This window comes from Ambystoma mexicanum, chromosome 1p (genome assembly GCF_040938575.1).
Source record: "Ambystoma mexicanum isolate Mex_15411 chromosome 1p, UKY_AmexF1_1, whole genome shotgun sequence".
Classification (NCBI taxonomy): domain Eukaryota; kingdom Metazoa; phylum Chordata; class Amphibia; order Caudata; family Ambystomatidae; genus Ambystoma; species Ambystoma mexicanum.
In genome coordinates, this window is record NC_090921.1 from 803,988,010 (window position 1) to 804,005,911 (window position 17,902).

Sequence of the window (17,902 nt, forward strand, 5' to 3'; positions counted from 1 at the left end):
AAATGAGGAAAGATGGTTTAAATGGAAAGGTTGCTTCGTTACCCACGCAAATGAGAATTGTCTATGCTAAATATTGTACATTTTCTATGGTGCCGCTTTTGGAATTTTGTACTTTAAAGGTTGAGGCCATCATCCTTTACGGATTGGACATGTGCTTAGTAAACATCAATAATGTTCTTGACCAGATTCAAGGTGGCCTTTGGAAGTACTCTGTTTAGCTAAGTCACTTCCTAATGCAGTCCTTCAACAAGAACTAGGCTGGTTATCCCTCAGCCAGATTTCATTGGCGGCTTTTGCCTAATCCATCTAAGATGCTTTATCCACCTGTCAATTCCCTATATGAAGATCTGGGAAAAAGTATTTTAGATAGAAATCCACCATCTATAGCAAAGCACTATGACGCCATGGTTGATTTGTTACTGGTTCTTGGGCTTACTCCAGCGCATTTGCAATTTCGATTATTATACGTTAAAAAAAATGTTTATTTGAAAATGACTAGGTAAAACTCGAAGCAATTTTTGCAAGAAAATCATATGGTGAAGCTGCTATATTTGCGTCCAAGCGAGTGCCTCACAGGACGTATCGCTTAAAATGTCCTTGTGTCTCATTAAGGGACGTGTACTTCCGCTTTAAGCTAAATCAGTTGTACACACTCGAAAGAACTATGAAATAGGGAACCAAACTTGTCACAGACCCATCTGTGACAAGTTTGGTTCCCCATTTCATTCATGGGGTGTCATTTTGTAATGAAGCAACACAGAAAGAAACCCTTAAACATCTCTTAATCTATTCTAAACACTTCGAGATGTTGCGTATAACCTTTTCGGGGCTCGACACCATAGGTGTGACGATGCTAGCCAGGAAATGGTGTTGGAAGTCACTTATGTGGGGTAACTCAAAGATTATATTATCTTTATCAAGATTTCTGTTGATCATTAATGCTAAATTGGAAAATTTGCTCTCACAGAGGGAATAGCTCTCCCTCTATTCATGTAGTACTGTTATTTAAGCTGGACTATAACACATTAATCCTGTGATATGCTCCATGTAGGAATTGCGTTTCTGCTTGATAGTTGGCAAAAGAATGAATTCTTAGTGGTGGTGTGCTGGTCACATCCCGACCACATGGTAATTTAAAACGTATTTTGTTGTATATAATGTGTTTATGAGGAAATTTGTATAACAATGAGGAATGGTTAAAAATGTTTGTTAAAGAAATTAGTTTTGTTGTTATGTATTCTATATGTTGTACAAGTTTGTTGATCAAACTAATAAAATGAAAATAAATAAAAATAAAAGGGTTTTTTCTATTTTAAATGGAAAGGGCAGTTCGGTGAGAAAAGGGAAAGATGGCAGAATATGCATTCTCTAAACGGAGTAGCTGTATGAAAACTTCACCCCTCTCTCCCTACTGTAAGGCCCGAGGTCCGAAGAGGCCTGTGAAGGCTGCGTCTGGTCGTCGATTCAATGAAGTTGTCCATCGAGCAGTTGGAGGATGCTGCGGCAAAAGCGGAAAAAAAATCCACTAAATTACATTTGATACAATAAACTAGACAAACATCTGCAATCTTCGATTTCAATGAGGCATGCCCATGTCCAGTATAGCGCAATGAAATAGTGTGTTGCTTTCACCAAGATCAATAAGTTATCTTATAACTACAATCATCTCACCCTTATTTACAACCTGTAGTTACAATGTCGATACACTGGGCAAACCAATACAAAGTAGATGTTGCAACAAATATTTTAGTGGCCCAACATGGCAAAAGATATTTACTCTTATTTATAAGAATGCACCGTCTGTGCATTACAGAAAGTCCAGAAAAACCGTCCGCCAGCCTGCAGCAACCAAAGGATATACCAAAAAATATCACGTGGAAGGATGCTCATAACCAAATAATTGCCCCAGTCAAAGAAGTATACTTGTTTTGGCAGTGGTCAACACCTACTCTCTGATGAGGTATTTTATCTCGCAAACATTGCCCCCATTCATTAAAAATCTGGCTTTTCTGTCTGTACACCACATTCTCATCTTGAAGGTTTACACGACACAGTGGGATTGGACTGGGATCCTCAGATCACTCCTAGGTTTTAGCACTCTCTGCCCAACCAATTCTTCATTCCACTATCGTTTTAACCCAAACAGAATGGGTTAACAAGGTTATGAAACAGCATTGCTGTTTTATCCTACACCTAACACAATTGGGAGACAACTCCTCAGCCAAATTTGTCTACAACCACCACAATAAAGTATTTGTAGTTATGTTTACGTTTATTGGTTTATATTGCGCCAGAGCCCACAGGGCGCAAACACAGAACAAGAACAGAATGACAACAAAAACAATCTAAGCGAACAGTAATGTCTTAAGGATTTTCCTAAAGACAGTGGCGTTCTCTTCTCGACGCATCACCACAGAAAGAGAATTCCACATTTAACCTGCCTGTGTGCCGAAGGCCCGTTTGCTACCTTGTGCTAGTTTGCATCTTGGTTGAGTTAGACACATCAATCGAGTAACTTTAGTCCTGTTTTCTAGGGTCAGCCTTTCTTTTATGTATTGTGGTGCTTTTCCATGTAGGCATTTATGCACAATCTTGTTTATTTTGAAGCATATTCTAGCTTCTACTGGGAGCCAATGTAACTGCCTTCTACGTATGGAGACTGGGTCCCGTCTCCTGCTCCTCTTAATTATCTACACTGCATCATTCTGTAACATCTGTAGCCTTTTTTATACATCCCTTGCTTGTTCCAGCCAGAAGAGCATTGCAGTAGTCCAATCTTGGCATAATCACAGCTCTCACGAGTGTTATACAATTACCTGTGGAAGCAGCCCAAGATGAGCTTTCTGGACTACGCTGCCAACATGGGCTTCGGAACCCAAAAGATGAATCCAACATCATTCCCAGGGTCTTCACTTTGGATACCACTTTAATATGGTGACGTTCCAGAGCAAAACCTTCATACATATTTGGTAATTTGGCACGCATCTGTGTGGATCCAAAAATAAGGAATTCTGTCTTGTTTGCGTTAAGACAGACCATTTGTAACCATCCAATCTTGTATGGTGTCCAACTTTTCCTATATTCGCTAGATCTTTTTCATAGTCACCACTCAATTCAAGGATTAACTGCGTGGCATCTGCGTAGTTGGAAGAACGCACACCCAGTGCATCCAGAACCTCTCATAATGTGCAACAAAATAAATGCAATAGAATCGGGGAGAGACACGCTCCTTGTGAGAATCCATACTTGGATCAACCCAAACTGAGAGCATGCCTCGTCGCAGACTATTCTGGACTTCCTCTCAGAGAGAAATGGCCTGATCCAGTCAACAGCTCCTCTAGAGCATCCTCCATAATCCACAAGTCTGGCTGGTATTTTGTCCTGATCTACAAGGTCGAAGGCTGCTGATAAATCTAACAGCATCAGCAGCCCCGCCTTGCTCCTGTCAATAATATCTAGCATTTCCGACTGTAAATCTAAAAGAGCAGTCTGTCCAGTGGAAAGATCTAAAGCCCGATTGTTCGGGGTGAATGATTTCTTGACTTTCCACATGTTCTAGTAGCTAGGTCGTGGCGGGTCGACCATTTTCAGTAAAAAATGGTGCATTAGTTATAGGTCTGAGGTTCTTACCATCTTCGTAATCCTGCCCTGGCTTCTTTACAGGGGGGTAACCGTCACCTTCTTCACCAATGCCACATTTATTAATAACTATGTAATAGGAAGGGAGAGAACATTTCCAGATATTCTAATACAATTCTAGAAGGTATAATATCCTCCAAACAAGTAGTAGGGTGCATTTTTCTTAGCACTTTCTCCAAGTCATTTCTTGCTTTAAAAGATAAGGTAGGGGGGGGTTTCATCCACCTGGTTGTTTCCACAGCTGTAGGTACCAATTTAGATGCAAGCTTTGCTTGATTTTGTGCAATGCTATCTTGGGCTGTCTTAATTTTATCCGAGAATGCCCTTTGGACTCGCTCACAATCTTCTTGTGTAGGCTCGATCTTATTTTTTTGTGCCTGCGGTTTTTCAAAGGTCTTCAAAACCTCAAACAGCTGCTTTGTCTTGTTCTTTGCATTAAAATATTCCTTATTTGCTTTAAAAATTTCTTTCCGGTATGTTTTATCTAATTCTTACCATTTAGCTTTATTATCATATGTCTGTGACTTTAACCAGTATCTTTCTGCCTTCCTTTTTAACTGTTTACATCTGGCCAAGTCGGTTGTATAGCATTCTTGGCTGTTCGATTTTTCTCTAACAACCTTCAATTTGAAACAGGCAATCCTGTCCAGTAACTTGGTTATACTTTTCTCATATTCCGGAGCGAATAAATCTGGAGCATCATCGTCCGCAGTAGAGTCCATAAGTTGTTAAAGGCAGGTCTCCAAGTCAGCCGCTTTAATATTATTAAGGTTTCTGCTAATGACTGATTGAATTTTTTTTTGAACTAGGAGCCGAAATATGAAGAAGAAGAAGACCATATGCATGGTTCAGTTGTCAATGCAACGATCGGTAGGTTACTTTCCGCAACCCAGTCCAAAATATTACCCTGTTTGTTGGTAGCTTCTTTACTCAGTACAGTGAAATGATTATTCTGCAGCAATTGTTCCAGTCCACGAGCATCCAGATCCAACTCCTTCCCCAGATGCCTGTTAAAATCTCCCAATAAAATAGAACAATTAGGTTTATTTATATTGGCTACAATCTGATACATTTCCTCTAGGAAGTTTGGCATATCACGTGGGGGACGGTATACTAAAAATGATATTCAGACAATTATTAGTTATGGGAGTTGTCTTTAGACACATCATTTCACAACCTGTACAGGAAAGGGGTGTCTGAAAGAAGTCTAACTCACGTCTCACTAGGACAGCCACTCCACCACCCCTACCTACTTCCCTATTTTTCCCGAAGAACACATAACCTTCTGGAGTGGCCATATCAGTATTAGGACCACTAGAGTCCCGTAGCCATGTCTCTGTGATACACACGACATCCACTTGGTAATCCTGGATGTAGTCATGTACATATACAGCCGATGTATCCAATGATCGCGTGTTCAAATGGGTGATTCTCATATCCTGTGGCTGTACTTTTCCCATTCCTAAATTAGTTGAAAGTACTTATACCACAGGAATGGCAATACCCCTGACACGATCACCAAAAAGAAAAGTATGTGTACCAAATGATGTACTTCCCAGAGATATATAAATGTATCTTTATTCACGTACAAAACGACCTCACAATCACCCAAGATGGATGAAGAACTTAAAAGTACAATTTGAGTTACCTTATTATTATGTGGCACACTGAGAACGATAGTGTATAATCTCAGCAGTTAGGAGACATCCAGACACGTCCACCACGGACTAACGCAGACTGGCACCACCCCGACGCACTGCACTGACGTGCCTGGCTAGAAACAAATAGGAGAGCGAAACCACAAAACTCAAGGGAGTTGTAGTTCCCAGCTCTCAAGACACCGGCACGCCAAACGCGCCAGCAGACATATTCAGCACGCTTCAAGAAGATATTTCAAAGTGGATCACAGTATAAACGGTAGCTAAGAGCACAGATGTTACAAAATGCTAAAAAATTTTTAAAAAAAATTTAAAAAAGTGTTCATACAAAGCAGTGCAACACTATTACAATACAAGTTAAAATATTTGATAAAGCAGCAAATAACTTCCTAAAATAACACCATAACCTCCTAATCTTACAAGGTAATTTTAAAACGATGTCTTCTTTCTGCGGTTTCACACAGTGTCGCCCTGTTCTGTTGCCCAGGACTATCCCCATACGCACGCTAAAACAGGTCAAGGACACAAAGGTTTAGGATCATGATTGGCCTTTGTGAGGGGTCAGAAATGAGAGCCGGACACAAGGTTGTCATGTTTTCACAAGAAGATAAATGAAAAAGGGTTGGAAAAAAAGCCTCTATATCCCTATGCTAAAGAGGAGTTTCCCTGCATATAAACCAAAAACTAAGGATATGTCTGCGTCAGGATGTCAACTGAAAAACTGTCCTTGTGTCCAAAACGGCCTATCCTGACTGTCACACTATAAACAAATGGCAATGCGTAAGGAAAGAATATCTTCAAATTGCCCACAAAGTGTTCACCATTACAATAAGTATCATTCCAACAAAATGTTCACCAAGGCAGGAGCCTTGATTACAAAGGGTGGATACCTTCCCCTGGATTCTCAATTGTAAGAAGAATCACTTGCGAGTCCAAACAAGATATCAATGAGCTTACACAAGATTCCTGTTTAGGCAACCGCGTCTTTAGCAATCTTTCTCTGTGATCTGGATAGCAAAGTCTTTCTTTAACATCAAGCTTTTCAGGATTCAACATAAAAACCACCAGTGTTTCCTTTAACATTTCTTGGGGTGTGCAAATTGCCTGGTTTACTCCCCTGCCAGGTTTCTTTATTCAATACAATTGACTGGTGTACTCGCTTGCCAGGTCTTCACTTATGAGATTCACTCGCCCGGTATAATCTGCTACCAGGTCTTTTATATTTCTATCAATTGCTTGCTGTCTTGCTTGACAGGATTTCTCATATATATTTAATTTGTCCGATGTCTTTTGGTTTACCCTTACTTTTCATTTGTTTTTGTGTTCAATATTGTAGTTATTGCCCTTGGGTCGATATGTACACTCGTGGTAAGGTTTCTTCGGCCCCACATTGACATTTCAGGTATTCACAGTTCATTGGGGTTTGCCTTTCTGCCTTTTGGTATTCAAATAAGCCTTTGTCGTATTCACCAAGTTACAATGTTCAAATTGCTGTTGGCACGGTCGTCGGAATATCCCGGGGTGCCCACTAGCTTCGGGTAGACTCACCGGCTTTCTACAATGTCTACAGTCGGGTTCACGCTTCTGCAGCCATCGCCTGCTTTCCAATCTGGAGACAGGAGACGTTCGTCCGACCTCACTCACGGCTGCACGATTGTACGTCCGCTTCCCTTCGGGATCTGAAATCTAAAATGCCAGCTTCTCGACTCACCAAGGTCCCAGGACCACTCTTGCGGCTCCCAGTGTCTCCACAGTACTGTAGTCTCTTCTTCAGTGTCCCTGCCATGGCAGCCTTCTCCGCTCCGCCATGCCATGCCGGTACATACTGTTCGTGAGCGCTCAAACAGGAGCCAAGGTCTTCTCCTTCACTGCCTCCCTGAACAGTGTGTTTATTCAGATTAAAATGTCCCACACACATTTGCTTTAGAAAATCAACTAGCCTGCGCATTGTGGTTCAGATTCTTGGTACATGATTCAAACTCCTGCATCTTCTTCGTCCCAGTACCTGGAGAATTCTGAGAGTTGTAGTTCCTAGATGTTGTTAAACACATGGTATTGGAATAGTTCTGGTTACTGGTTTTACAATAAGGAACCTTAGAAGAAAAAGGAATTATGAGTTAGTGTCATGGTTGTGTGTTTGGCCAAAGAAATAAGAGTTCACTTCTCCACCAGCAGTAACATGTATCCGACAGTATGTCATTAAGCTCTGGGGCATCGGGAGGTCTTCATCAAGGAAATGGGTCTTGAGTATAAAGGGGTCTTTCTCATGGGAAAGGGGGAGATACCGGGTCTTGTCCAGTGAAGTCATGACATCTCCCTGGTAGGGGTCTCCTCCCATGTGATCCTCCCTCAGGAAACCGCTCCCAAGATCAGGTAACGGCTGCCTTCCAAGGGCCACATGTGAGGAGACCACTTCCGGGGAATCCATGATGACTCCACTGGATTCATCACACTTTCTACCTAGGACATTCAGATCACAATGCCACTGCAAGGTCCACGTTGTTGGTTGTCTTAGAATCCAAGTTTCCCAGTAGCTGCCAAACTACTTCTCCAAGCATTGGCAGATACAGCCTGTTTTTCACATGTGCATCCAAAAGCCTGCTCATCCTTCACACCTTTTCCAATTTTAGATTCTGCTCCACCAGAGTTTGTCAGTGTTCCAGAACGACATATGCAGGGCTCAAAATTGCCAGAAGCTTAGATTGCGCTCCTGCTTGTAGCCTAGGAAACCCTGGTTAGCTTGAAATCAACAGCTACTTTTGACTCCCCAGGGTAAGTGACTTCCCTAGCAATAGCCATGTAATATTAAACGTATGCGGTTGAGAATGTATATAAAAAGGAGAATCAAGAATATACCAAAGGGACATTTAAAGCATAATGGACAGTATAAACTGGACAAAACACGTTTTAGACAAGTTAGATTTGCTGTACACTATATACTAGTTCCTGGGTTCCCAAGGGTACCTCCTATCTACTTAGTGATGCCGGATAACCTGGAGCATCTTTAAACTCCTGCTCGTCAAATCCTATTTTCGATCCCTTCATATACAAGGATGAACATGAGAGTTTATGATTTTTATAAAATGATGTGGGTACTTCTGTGTCTGAAAGGGCGATCTACTAATATGAGCACACTTTCATAATGCTCCAGGCCAAACATGCATATGCTACACACATACCTTGCTGGGACCATTCTCTTGACAGCAGCAGCTGCCTTGCAATGGCAGGAGGTAAGGTTAAAAAAGATCACACTTGTATTTCTGAGCACAGCTGTACACACATTTTCAACAGACAGGGGGGGTTAACTGTATGCACCAATTAAATATAAACCATGTATAATCTTGACATGGTGGCCACTGAGATTAAACGATTATACGGACACATTGATTATCGTATTATTGCAAGTTTGGTGGAGAGGGACTCATTCCTGGTGCGCATTAAGCTACCTGGATGGGTGTACCCATAACAATCATGTTGGATCCAGACAAGTAGGCCCCCTCTTCGAACCCCCTGAAAAGGGTTGTCATAATCCAGAAGGGGAATAAACATTCCCTGGGAATTGGTTCTTCAAAGGCAATCCAATCATGCCATTTTCCACCTCGCACCTGTTTGCCATCTACTGGCGTTCTTTTGAAGTAGGGAGAGGAAGGGGGCTGAGTCACAATAGCCCAGTAGTGAGTTTCAGCACAGAGAGGCTACTAACCATCTTGGATTTTACTAGGGCTCCCAACTCCCATCCCTACTTCCGGCAGACAAAGTGTGTGGACTGAGCAACCAAAGGGCACTTGTTACAGCAGCCAGGATTGGACCCTTAAGAATATGCTTGCAGTGGACCAATCCACTACTATAGCATTTTGCCTATACAAGGATGGGTGCCAGACTCTCCTTCATGGACTCTTTGAAACACTTCTAAAGAAGGATTCACCTAGAATCCTGATTGAAAGTACAAGCTGCTCCAAAGTCCTCTGCCAGTTTGGTTCTCCTACCTAAAGGCATGCTTGTTTGCCCAAGCATTCGAGAGGAATGTGTATGGGTGGTCAGCTGGCTTGGAAAGTCCTACTGCAACAGATACCGATACAGAGGCCCCCAATCGCTCTATTCGACATCAACTCCATTTTCCCCGGGCTTTCGACCCTCAAGCCATCACCAAACAGCACTGCGCTGTTGGAACCAGTTTCCGCCTTTCACAGACACAACCACGTCTCTGTGCAGAATACACCCAGACTGCCATCGAAAAACCCAGGCTCGACACTGTTGGTATTTCAAGAGGCCTTGTCCCTTTGGTCCACCTTAAAAAGGATCCCAGTGGCATCTTAAGCCGCAGTTCGGAAAGACATTGAACATCAATGACATTTTGCTGTTAAAATCTTTGCCTGAGCACCCCTGTCTACAAACCCAGTTTGTCTTTATTCTAAAGTCTCCTTTCTCTGCATTTTCCTTTTCAGGGGTAGGGCTAGTCGTTGTATGCGTTTTTGTTAGTTTCATTAAATATCCATTTTTTACAAGTGGCCTAATGATGCGAATACTAACAATTAACTAAGGAACAAAGTCAAGAGTGCAATTCACTTTATGCACATCAGTACTCGATATTGGTAGTGCAAGTTACAAAAAAGCTTCTGACAAGAATATACACTCCTCCTATATAGAAGCTATCATCCACGAGTCTTTGGGACCATTTACCTTACGATCAGTGCCTGCGTGTCCGGAGGAATTGCAGATATTTAGAACCCTATCGTCAACAGGCAGCTCTTTTAGATAATTTTGGGATTCAAGTCAATTATGCAAAGACATTAATTAAAAATTCAAATTAATAAGCTCGATTGACACTGTAAAACGTTGTGGTCACCCAAAGAACATTTGACAAAAGAAGGAGACTATGTATAACCCTATAACACAGAACATTCAAAAAATTATTCAGAAACACTGGTCTTTGGTAAAGTTGACCTTATCTGCTGAATATATGCCAATGCCAATTTTTTGCATTGAAGAACCCTGGGAACCAATTGATCCATTTCAAACAGTACATAAACCAACAAGGTACACACCAAGGGACACTGGAATATGTGGTCTTTCAATGGCCACTAACCTTTTAGCACTTGTGTGGCTTGCAAATGTACCAAAAATGATTTAACTATCATGATAGGTGAACGAGATTGGACTTGGTAAGGGAGTCGTGCCCATATGGCTTGAGATATATTGACCAGGCCACCAGTACAGTCACCTCTACAATGGGAGAGCACAGATTGCACATAAATTGCAGAAATCTGAATGCACCAATTGTCTGACATTGTATCGAAATAATCCACACGCAGCACAATATGCACTAGTGGGTGGTAGACTGGGTGCCTGGTAACTGGTATGGAAAGGAACAGCAATGGATCTGTTTAAAGTCACACCCGGAAGAGCTCAATGATCAGTCCGATTGGTTCTCAATTGTGAAAGATTTTAGATTGACTAACAGCTATTTGATTAAATACATATTTTCTCCAGTTAAATATTAGATAGAGCGCTACTGAATCATGTAACAGCATTTTTGATATGCCATTAAATGTTGGAAACAAACATCAGAACTATTACTCTATACTTACTGGCACTATGACATTATGTTAAGTAATGGAGTTAAACAATGGTCTCGTCATTCAATTCAAGTAATCAAAATGGCAATATGTCGCAATGCCGTGTTACACGGCATCATGTTGATTAATGGGATAATGTCAATATGGCTTTGAAACCACTTTACATAGGTTATTCAATTGGCACCCTCGACTTTGTGAATGCCAATTTACTCCAGCATTTAACAGGGTACAAACGCACTCCATGGTGTAAAGCCCTTTTTAGGTAAGAAGTCTAATTGTACATTTTAGGGTCTTGGTGGTCTGACCATTTCTATATTTGAATTGATCATTTCTTAATAACAGGTCACTACAATTAGGCAACAGAATAAATGGAAGAACTACACCCAACTGCTTGTTTGAAAGGATCCTAGAGGCTTATATAACGTTGGTAGGCTGCTTTCCTGCTCAGAATTGGGTCAGACTTTTAAGACATGGTGCGTCAATTGCACTAATATCATCTACTGTCAAGTTGTTGCTCTTGATGAATCGTGTGATGTAATTCCTGAAAGTTGACCAATAGATGTTAGGCGATTAAATTGGTTAAGAGGACTAAGTAATTTTCAATATATTTCAGGTTTGAGGCTGTGTTAACTGTGAGTATAGTCAGCTCAACTGCACCATTTTCTATATGCCGATTTTTGTAGTGTGTGACAGTGATTTTACGATTACAAATATTTGTGATATTTTGGATTTTATTGATAATTTTCAATGAATTGTATGCTAACCAGGCAAACGTCCATGAAATGTGTGTATTCTTGAATAAAATTAGAAGAAAGGATGCCAGGAGGAATAATATATTTGCTTATATTTCTCTCGAGTTCCCAGTTCTTGCATGGGTTCCCTCTGTTTTCAATACGCAGTACACCAACCCTTGGAAACAGCTTGACAATATACTGCCTGCTTGCCTTGTGGGCCTATCGTTTTTTCTTTGTTGACACATTTTTGGATATGATAGAACATGCCTAGCATACCTAGCCTTTGCAGGTGTTTGTCCACAAGTACAGCAATGGTTTGACCACAACAATATTTGGAACCTGACAGTTGTTTATGCACACTATCCTGGTCAACCAGATCATAGCATGAACATATGTAGATGTGTTACTGATATGCCTCCATTACTATATAGAGCCCGCCTCCATTACTAGATATTTAGCTCCTGTGGGCTAGAAGAGCCCTGTTAGACGGATAATTACAACTGCCAGGAGCTACATTTGGCTCTCCGGGTCCATGGTGCCATACAAACACTGCTTGTGAAATTATACCTTGCGTTTGGGAAGGTCTAGAAAAAGGGCATATAGAAACATTTCAAGTATAATGGGTCATATATGACAAACATCCCTACTATCACAACCATCCCTATCCTACCATTTGTATTTCCCTTAAGATTTATCTTATTTTCCACTCCCCCTTCCCCATCACCTCCTCCCCAACTTTACCTTCTCGCATATACTCCTTCACTACCCAACTCTTTCATAGCCACAGGGGCTGATTTGGCAACACCCTTGCTGTGTCCCAATCCGCTAACATTTAGCCAAGGCTAGGTGACGTAAGACATATTGGTGAATGTCTTTGTAGAAATATTGAATAACTTAAAGAAAGAACGTCTAGCTTGCATCTCATGGGCAAGTTAGATTTTCGCCAGACTACGTACTGTTTTTTTCACCCCTAGCACTAGCTCCTGCTTAACAGGTGATGCCGCAGACCCAGGAACTACTTTTAGGACCACTCATCACTTTTGATCCCTGCAAAAAGGTATTAACCCACCCTGGTGGACCCAGAAGTCGCAAGTCCCTTATAAACTTTGCAATACACAGTATGCTCAAACCGTTGGACAGCTAGTAGTAGAATAGCTATACCCTGTAGAATATGACATTTGCAGGACACGGTTAAACTATGCATCTTGCAGCGACATACCACACCCACGACAACATCACATTCAACCATGGGCGAGCTGACAGGGGCATACGCTGCCCATCCAATCTCCGGAAGCACCCGACAACCCCAACTCCTTGTCAAGGGGAATCAGAACGGACACAAACAACCCGCCCCCTTCAAGGTACTCACCCCGCTACCAGTATTATAACCCTCAGCGGGTCCCTCGCCACCGTCAGCAGGAAGAGGGAGAAGGCAGGTCCAAAGGCGATAAAGGTGCACCCGAAGAACATGGCAGCCCCCATTCTACCGGAGCCCAAAAAGGCCCGGTGGCTTCCCTTAACCCCCCCGAAGCCCACTTTGTTACAGACACCCGGAGGAGACAGCTGCCATGGAAACAGAAGAAGGGCGACTTAGAGACAGCTGGCGGAAAGAGAAAAACCACTACAAAGAATAGGCTTGGAAACAAAAGAAGGCCAAAAAAGAACAAACTGAAGGAAACTGAGGAAGGACCACAGAGTCCTGATAAAAGCTAGAGCGCTAACTAGCTCTCACACTATGTATCGACACTGGGTTCCATGATGGTGGAGAAAACAAATAATGAATTATATATCAAGAGCTGAGGATCGCATTATGCGTTCTCTCTTTACTTAAAACTCGAGCAGCATAGAAAACAATTACAACTCATCTAAAATTACACATTAAAAACTACGTTTCCCAGATATAGTCTTTTTGTGTCTAGTCAATTTTTGATATGTCCATTAAACCAACCAATCTCGCCACATTATGTCCCTTAGCTGCCTCTACTTTCTTCTGTCCTTCCTCTTTCTTTGCTGCCAGTTAAGTGATTTAATTTACTTATGAGGATTATTGTGATTGATGAAAGAGAAAAGCATACATTCCAACATTTCAACCCACTTGTGCGGGAGACAAAGATTTTGCCATTGGAATGCATTGGGCAAAGATTTATTTTAGGCGGGAGAATGCATAGCTCTCAACTCACCCGCTTTTGGCGGGTGTCACCCGCCTTGCAAAGGGCTGACTCACCCGCCAGGCCTCCTGCACGCCCATTCATTCCAATAGGCGTCTCACCCGCCAGAAACAAAATCGGGTGATTTCACCCGCCTTTGCAAGACAAATGGTTGAGAGCTATGAGAATGTGAAAAATTGCAATATTTTTCACGCAAAAATCTGGAGTCTCTCGCCTAAATCGGGAGTGTTGGCATGTATGGAAAAGGCTTAGAGGGCTTGAGGTATATGTTTTAGCACGAGCGTGGCGCGTAGAGGCTTGGTGGAGAATATCCGCATATAGTAGGATAGTGTTAGGTTACAGTGAAGGAACGTTGCGACGGGGCTGACAGCTCCGGCGAGCGAGCACAACATCCCCAGTGATTGAGAGGGGGCACTATTGTCACAGAAGTGATCCTGAGCCATAGCTCTGAACCATTTATGTCGTGAAGGCGGGTGAAAACACCGATTTTATTTTTGGCGGTTGAGAGGCCCATTGAAACGAATCGGCGTGCAGGAGGCTTGGTGGGTGAGTCAGCTGTTCACAAGGCGGGTGACACCCGCCAAAAGCATGTGAGTGGAGAGCTGTGGCCTGAGCGCAACGGGAACTATTACAGTTCTGGTGCTCAATGACCACATTCCGGAGTGTTGAGAGGAGCGAGGACGCAGCGCTCTGAGCATAAATGATTATAAATCATTATTTTAACATAACAAGCACAAACGCGTGACAGTGTAACGGAGCGAGATCCGCTCATAGGCTAACACGGGGAGGCAGCAGAATTAGATCAGAGCGCCACCTGGTGGCCAATTAAGTTACTGACAAAATCAAGTCGGGAGAAGAAAAATGTGCTTGCATTCTGGCAAAGAAGGCAGCAGCTTGCATACTGAACAGTGTTGAGCACAAATTACGGGCACAGACCCAAGTTAAACTGGTGCAGTGAAGTAACCCAGGTCCACAGAAGCTGCAGATATGAGATGGGTAGAGGCCAAAGAACCCTGAAAAAACCCACCAGCATAACAAATGCAAGGCTCCAGCGAAGAGTTTGAGGAATCCCATACTAGCAGGGAGTGGACTGCGTCCAGCAAGGGCCAAGCAGTACAGTGTGTAATGGCAGCAGGTTAGTGGGGACTATCCCAAGGTAGGAGCTTGGTGGAGGACCTTATTACTCTCTCCCAAGGGATGGTGGCCGTGAGGGAAGAAGCCCAGGAGAGATACTGAGAGGGAAAAGGGGGAAGAAAGAAAGCCTGTAAGGCCCGCAGCAGCCGATCCCCCCCCCATGCACCCCACGCAAGAGGAGAGTTGCTGAGAAAAGAGGAGGAGTGGGACGTGACATTTGTGGAAAGCTCAGAAGAGTGCAATGCATCCTCCTCGAGCCCTCCTGACAAGCCTAAGGCTGCTGAGAGAAGAAAAAGAGAGAGAGGAGGAGTAGATGGGCGAGGTATTCCACCCAGACTCTCTCATCCATCGCAGGCCAGCGGAATGGGAGCCCCCTGCCAAGCCCCCTGTAATTATGTAATTGCTAATACATAAGGAAGAGAATCCGTGAATCCCTGTCTAAAGAAGCCAGGAGCAAATTACGAGCCGATTGCCCCAGGCCCCAAGTGCCGGATGGCATGGAAGAAACACCGGAAATTGTTGAGAGGATGCTATCCTTCATGGTTCGCTACGGCAGGGACATCAAGAAAGGGATAGATAGATCCTGGAGATCATGCCAGCATAAACTCCCAGATGTCCTAGGACTGATAACAAAAATCTGGCACATGGCAGAAGAGCCAAGAAAACCGGAAGAAAAAGTAGACCTGGAAATACTAGTGGCTGGGCGCAGAGAGCAATATGCCTGCTCGTCAATGCTAACAACGCCCTGATAACTGAACGACAGAGGTCCATCCACGTCAAGAAAGACCCCAAAATGAGCGAACTAGCTACAGCAGAATCAACATCCAGCAGTAGAGGAAAACTGTTTGGGGATACGTTTGTTAAGGAAATGGCAAAGTTTGCAAATACTTACACCTCGATAGATAAGAAACAGGCATTACTGAAGAGAGTCTTTGGCCATAAGATTTTCAGAAGGGCTGGCAGAGGAAGTGGCGGCTCAGCCAGCCGGTTCTCCTCATACAAGCCCAACCACAATACCAGAAATGACTGGAGAAATCAAGAAGAGCGCCAATCCAACCCCTTCTTTCATTTGAGAGGAAGGGGTAGAGGCAGAGGCTGAAGAGGCAACAGAGGCCAACAGGCAAACACAGATGAGACTGGGCACAGACTTACACAAACAACCAGCGGTAGCAGGGACCACAGTAATAGGGGGGAGAACAGCACAGTTCTTAAAACGTTGGAGAGAGTTGTCAGGAGAATCACCCACTGAACCAGGAAGGGGAATAGGGACTGATTGCATGGGCGATTTTCGGACAGCCTGGCAAAAGCCAGGACTTTCAGAAGATGCTGAAAAATTCATTGAGGAAGCGTGGGCACAAGGTACCAGAAAGGCCTACAGATTGGCCTGGGCAAGGTGGACTAGCTGGTGTGTGGAACAGCATATTCATCTCATTAGAGCAGATGTAACACAGATAGTACATTTTTTAGCAGCTCTGGCAGCTCGAGGCAAGGCATACAGAATGGTAAACACATGTAGATCAGCAATTTCTGCCGGCCAACTTAAAATAGAGAACGTAGCGGTAGGGGAACACCCACTTGTATGTAGATGCCTCAGAGGAGTGAGACTTTTAAGACCACCGTTACCCAAATACTCACAGACATGGGACGTGAACACAGTCCTGAATATGTTTAATAACAGGCCAGACAATGAACACTTGGACAAGAAAAGCAATACCGGCAAAGCTCACTACACTGCTCTGCCTCATATCTTGCAAAACAGTGTCAGATGTAAGAGCACTCAAAATAGACAAGAGATCCTTTAACCTTTCACAGGTCAAGTTTCACATTAACAAGAGAACTAAGACTGGTATCAGAACTGTTTCCTACTCAGCTTTTCCGGACCAATCTAAATTATGCCCAGTCCGGTGCCTGTAAAAGTACGAAGAGAGGATGAGTACGCTTAGGGCTGTGGGACTAACGCAACTGTTTATCCCTCTGAGGAAACCATTCAAGGACATAGCAGGGGCAACCCTAACCTTATGGGTTAGATGGTGTATGCTGCAGGCAGGCATTGACATTAGAACCTACGGGGCGCATTCCATTAGAGGAGCTATGGCGTCTAAGACCTATAATGCAGGAGCTAGGTTGGCTGACATCCTAAAGGCAGCAGACTAGTCTAGGGAGTCCACATTTAAACAATTTTAGTTCAGCCCAATAGAGGAGATGTCTGCATTGGTGGTAAGCTTTGAACAGGCATAATCCGAACCTCCGGTCTTGACATAGAATACTGATTTTCCATACTAACATTATAGAAAGTCAAGATTCTATTAAAGACACAAAGGCGAAGGATTAGCCCACCGAGTAATAGTTATATGGAACTCGGCGCAGAAATGTAATGCAGTTTGGTATATAGAATTGGTGACAGGTGATGCGAATTGGCTATAGAGGATTTGTATCAGACATGTTATGGATATGACTTAAGAGATACTAAAGTGGTGCTGTTTGGTGGTGACATAACAATTACCCACCCTATCACAGCTAGCCTCAGCTTGTTGTTTGATTACAGGAACAGAGGTGAAGAATACAGGAACATGAACAAGGGAGAGAAGATCAAGGATTAATGCAGTGTCTACCGGTTGGGACGCAGAAGTCAAAGTTGGAGACAGACAAAGAAAGAGGAAGGACAGAGGAATGTAGAGGAAGATAAGGGACATAGTGTGGCGAGATTGGTTTAAAATGTCACGTGGTTTAACGGACATATCAAAAATGGACTGCACACAAAAAGACTATGGGCCTCATTACGACTCTGGCGGTAGCCGTGCCGGTAAAACCGGCATTGCTGCCGCCGGAGTCGTTTTCTTTCCAGCACCCAGGAATGGGCAATTATCGAGATATTACAACCCTGGCAGACCCGGTAATTGCCCATTCCCAAGCACCAGAAAATAAATATTCTTCCCCATTCCCATTGAGCCAATAGGGCTCAATGGGAATGGGGAGGTCGGATGCACCGGCAC

The 17,902-nt window shown here is 43.2% G+C and overlaps 1 protein-coding gene across 2 annotated transcripts in view; it reads right to left on the reverse strand.

Annotated features, from left to right (window-relative positions):
- Window positions 1-13,256, reverse strand: part of APH1A (aph-1 homolog A, gamma-secretase subunit) — a 394,203-nt gene extending 380,947 nt beyond the window's left edge. Inside the window, exon 1 of one of the 2 annotated variants that reach the window (XM_069652174.1) lies at window positions 12,977-13,256. In XM_069652174.1, coding sequence (XP_069508275.1) covers window positions 12,977-13,089 — 113 coding nt within the window. In that variant the 5' untranslated portion in view covers window positions 13,090-13,256. The remainder of the gene's footprint in view (window positions 1-12,976) is intronic. The other variant, XM_069652179.1, reaches the window with a different exon arrangement.
- Window positions 13,257-17,902: the final 4,646 nt, after the last annotated feature.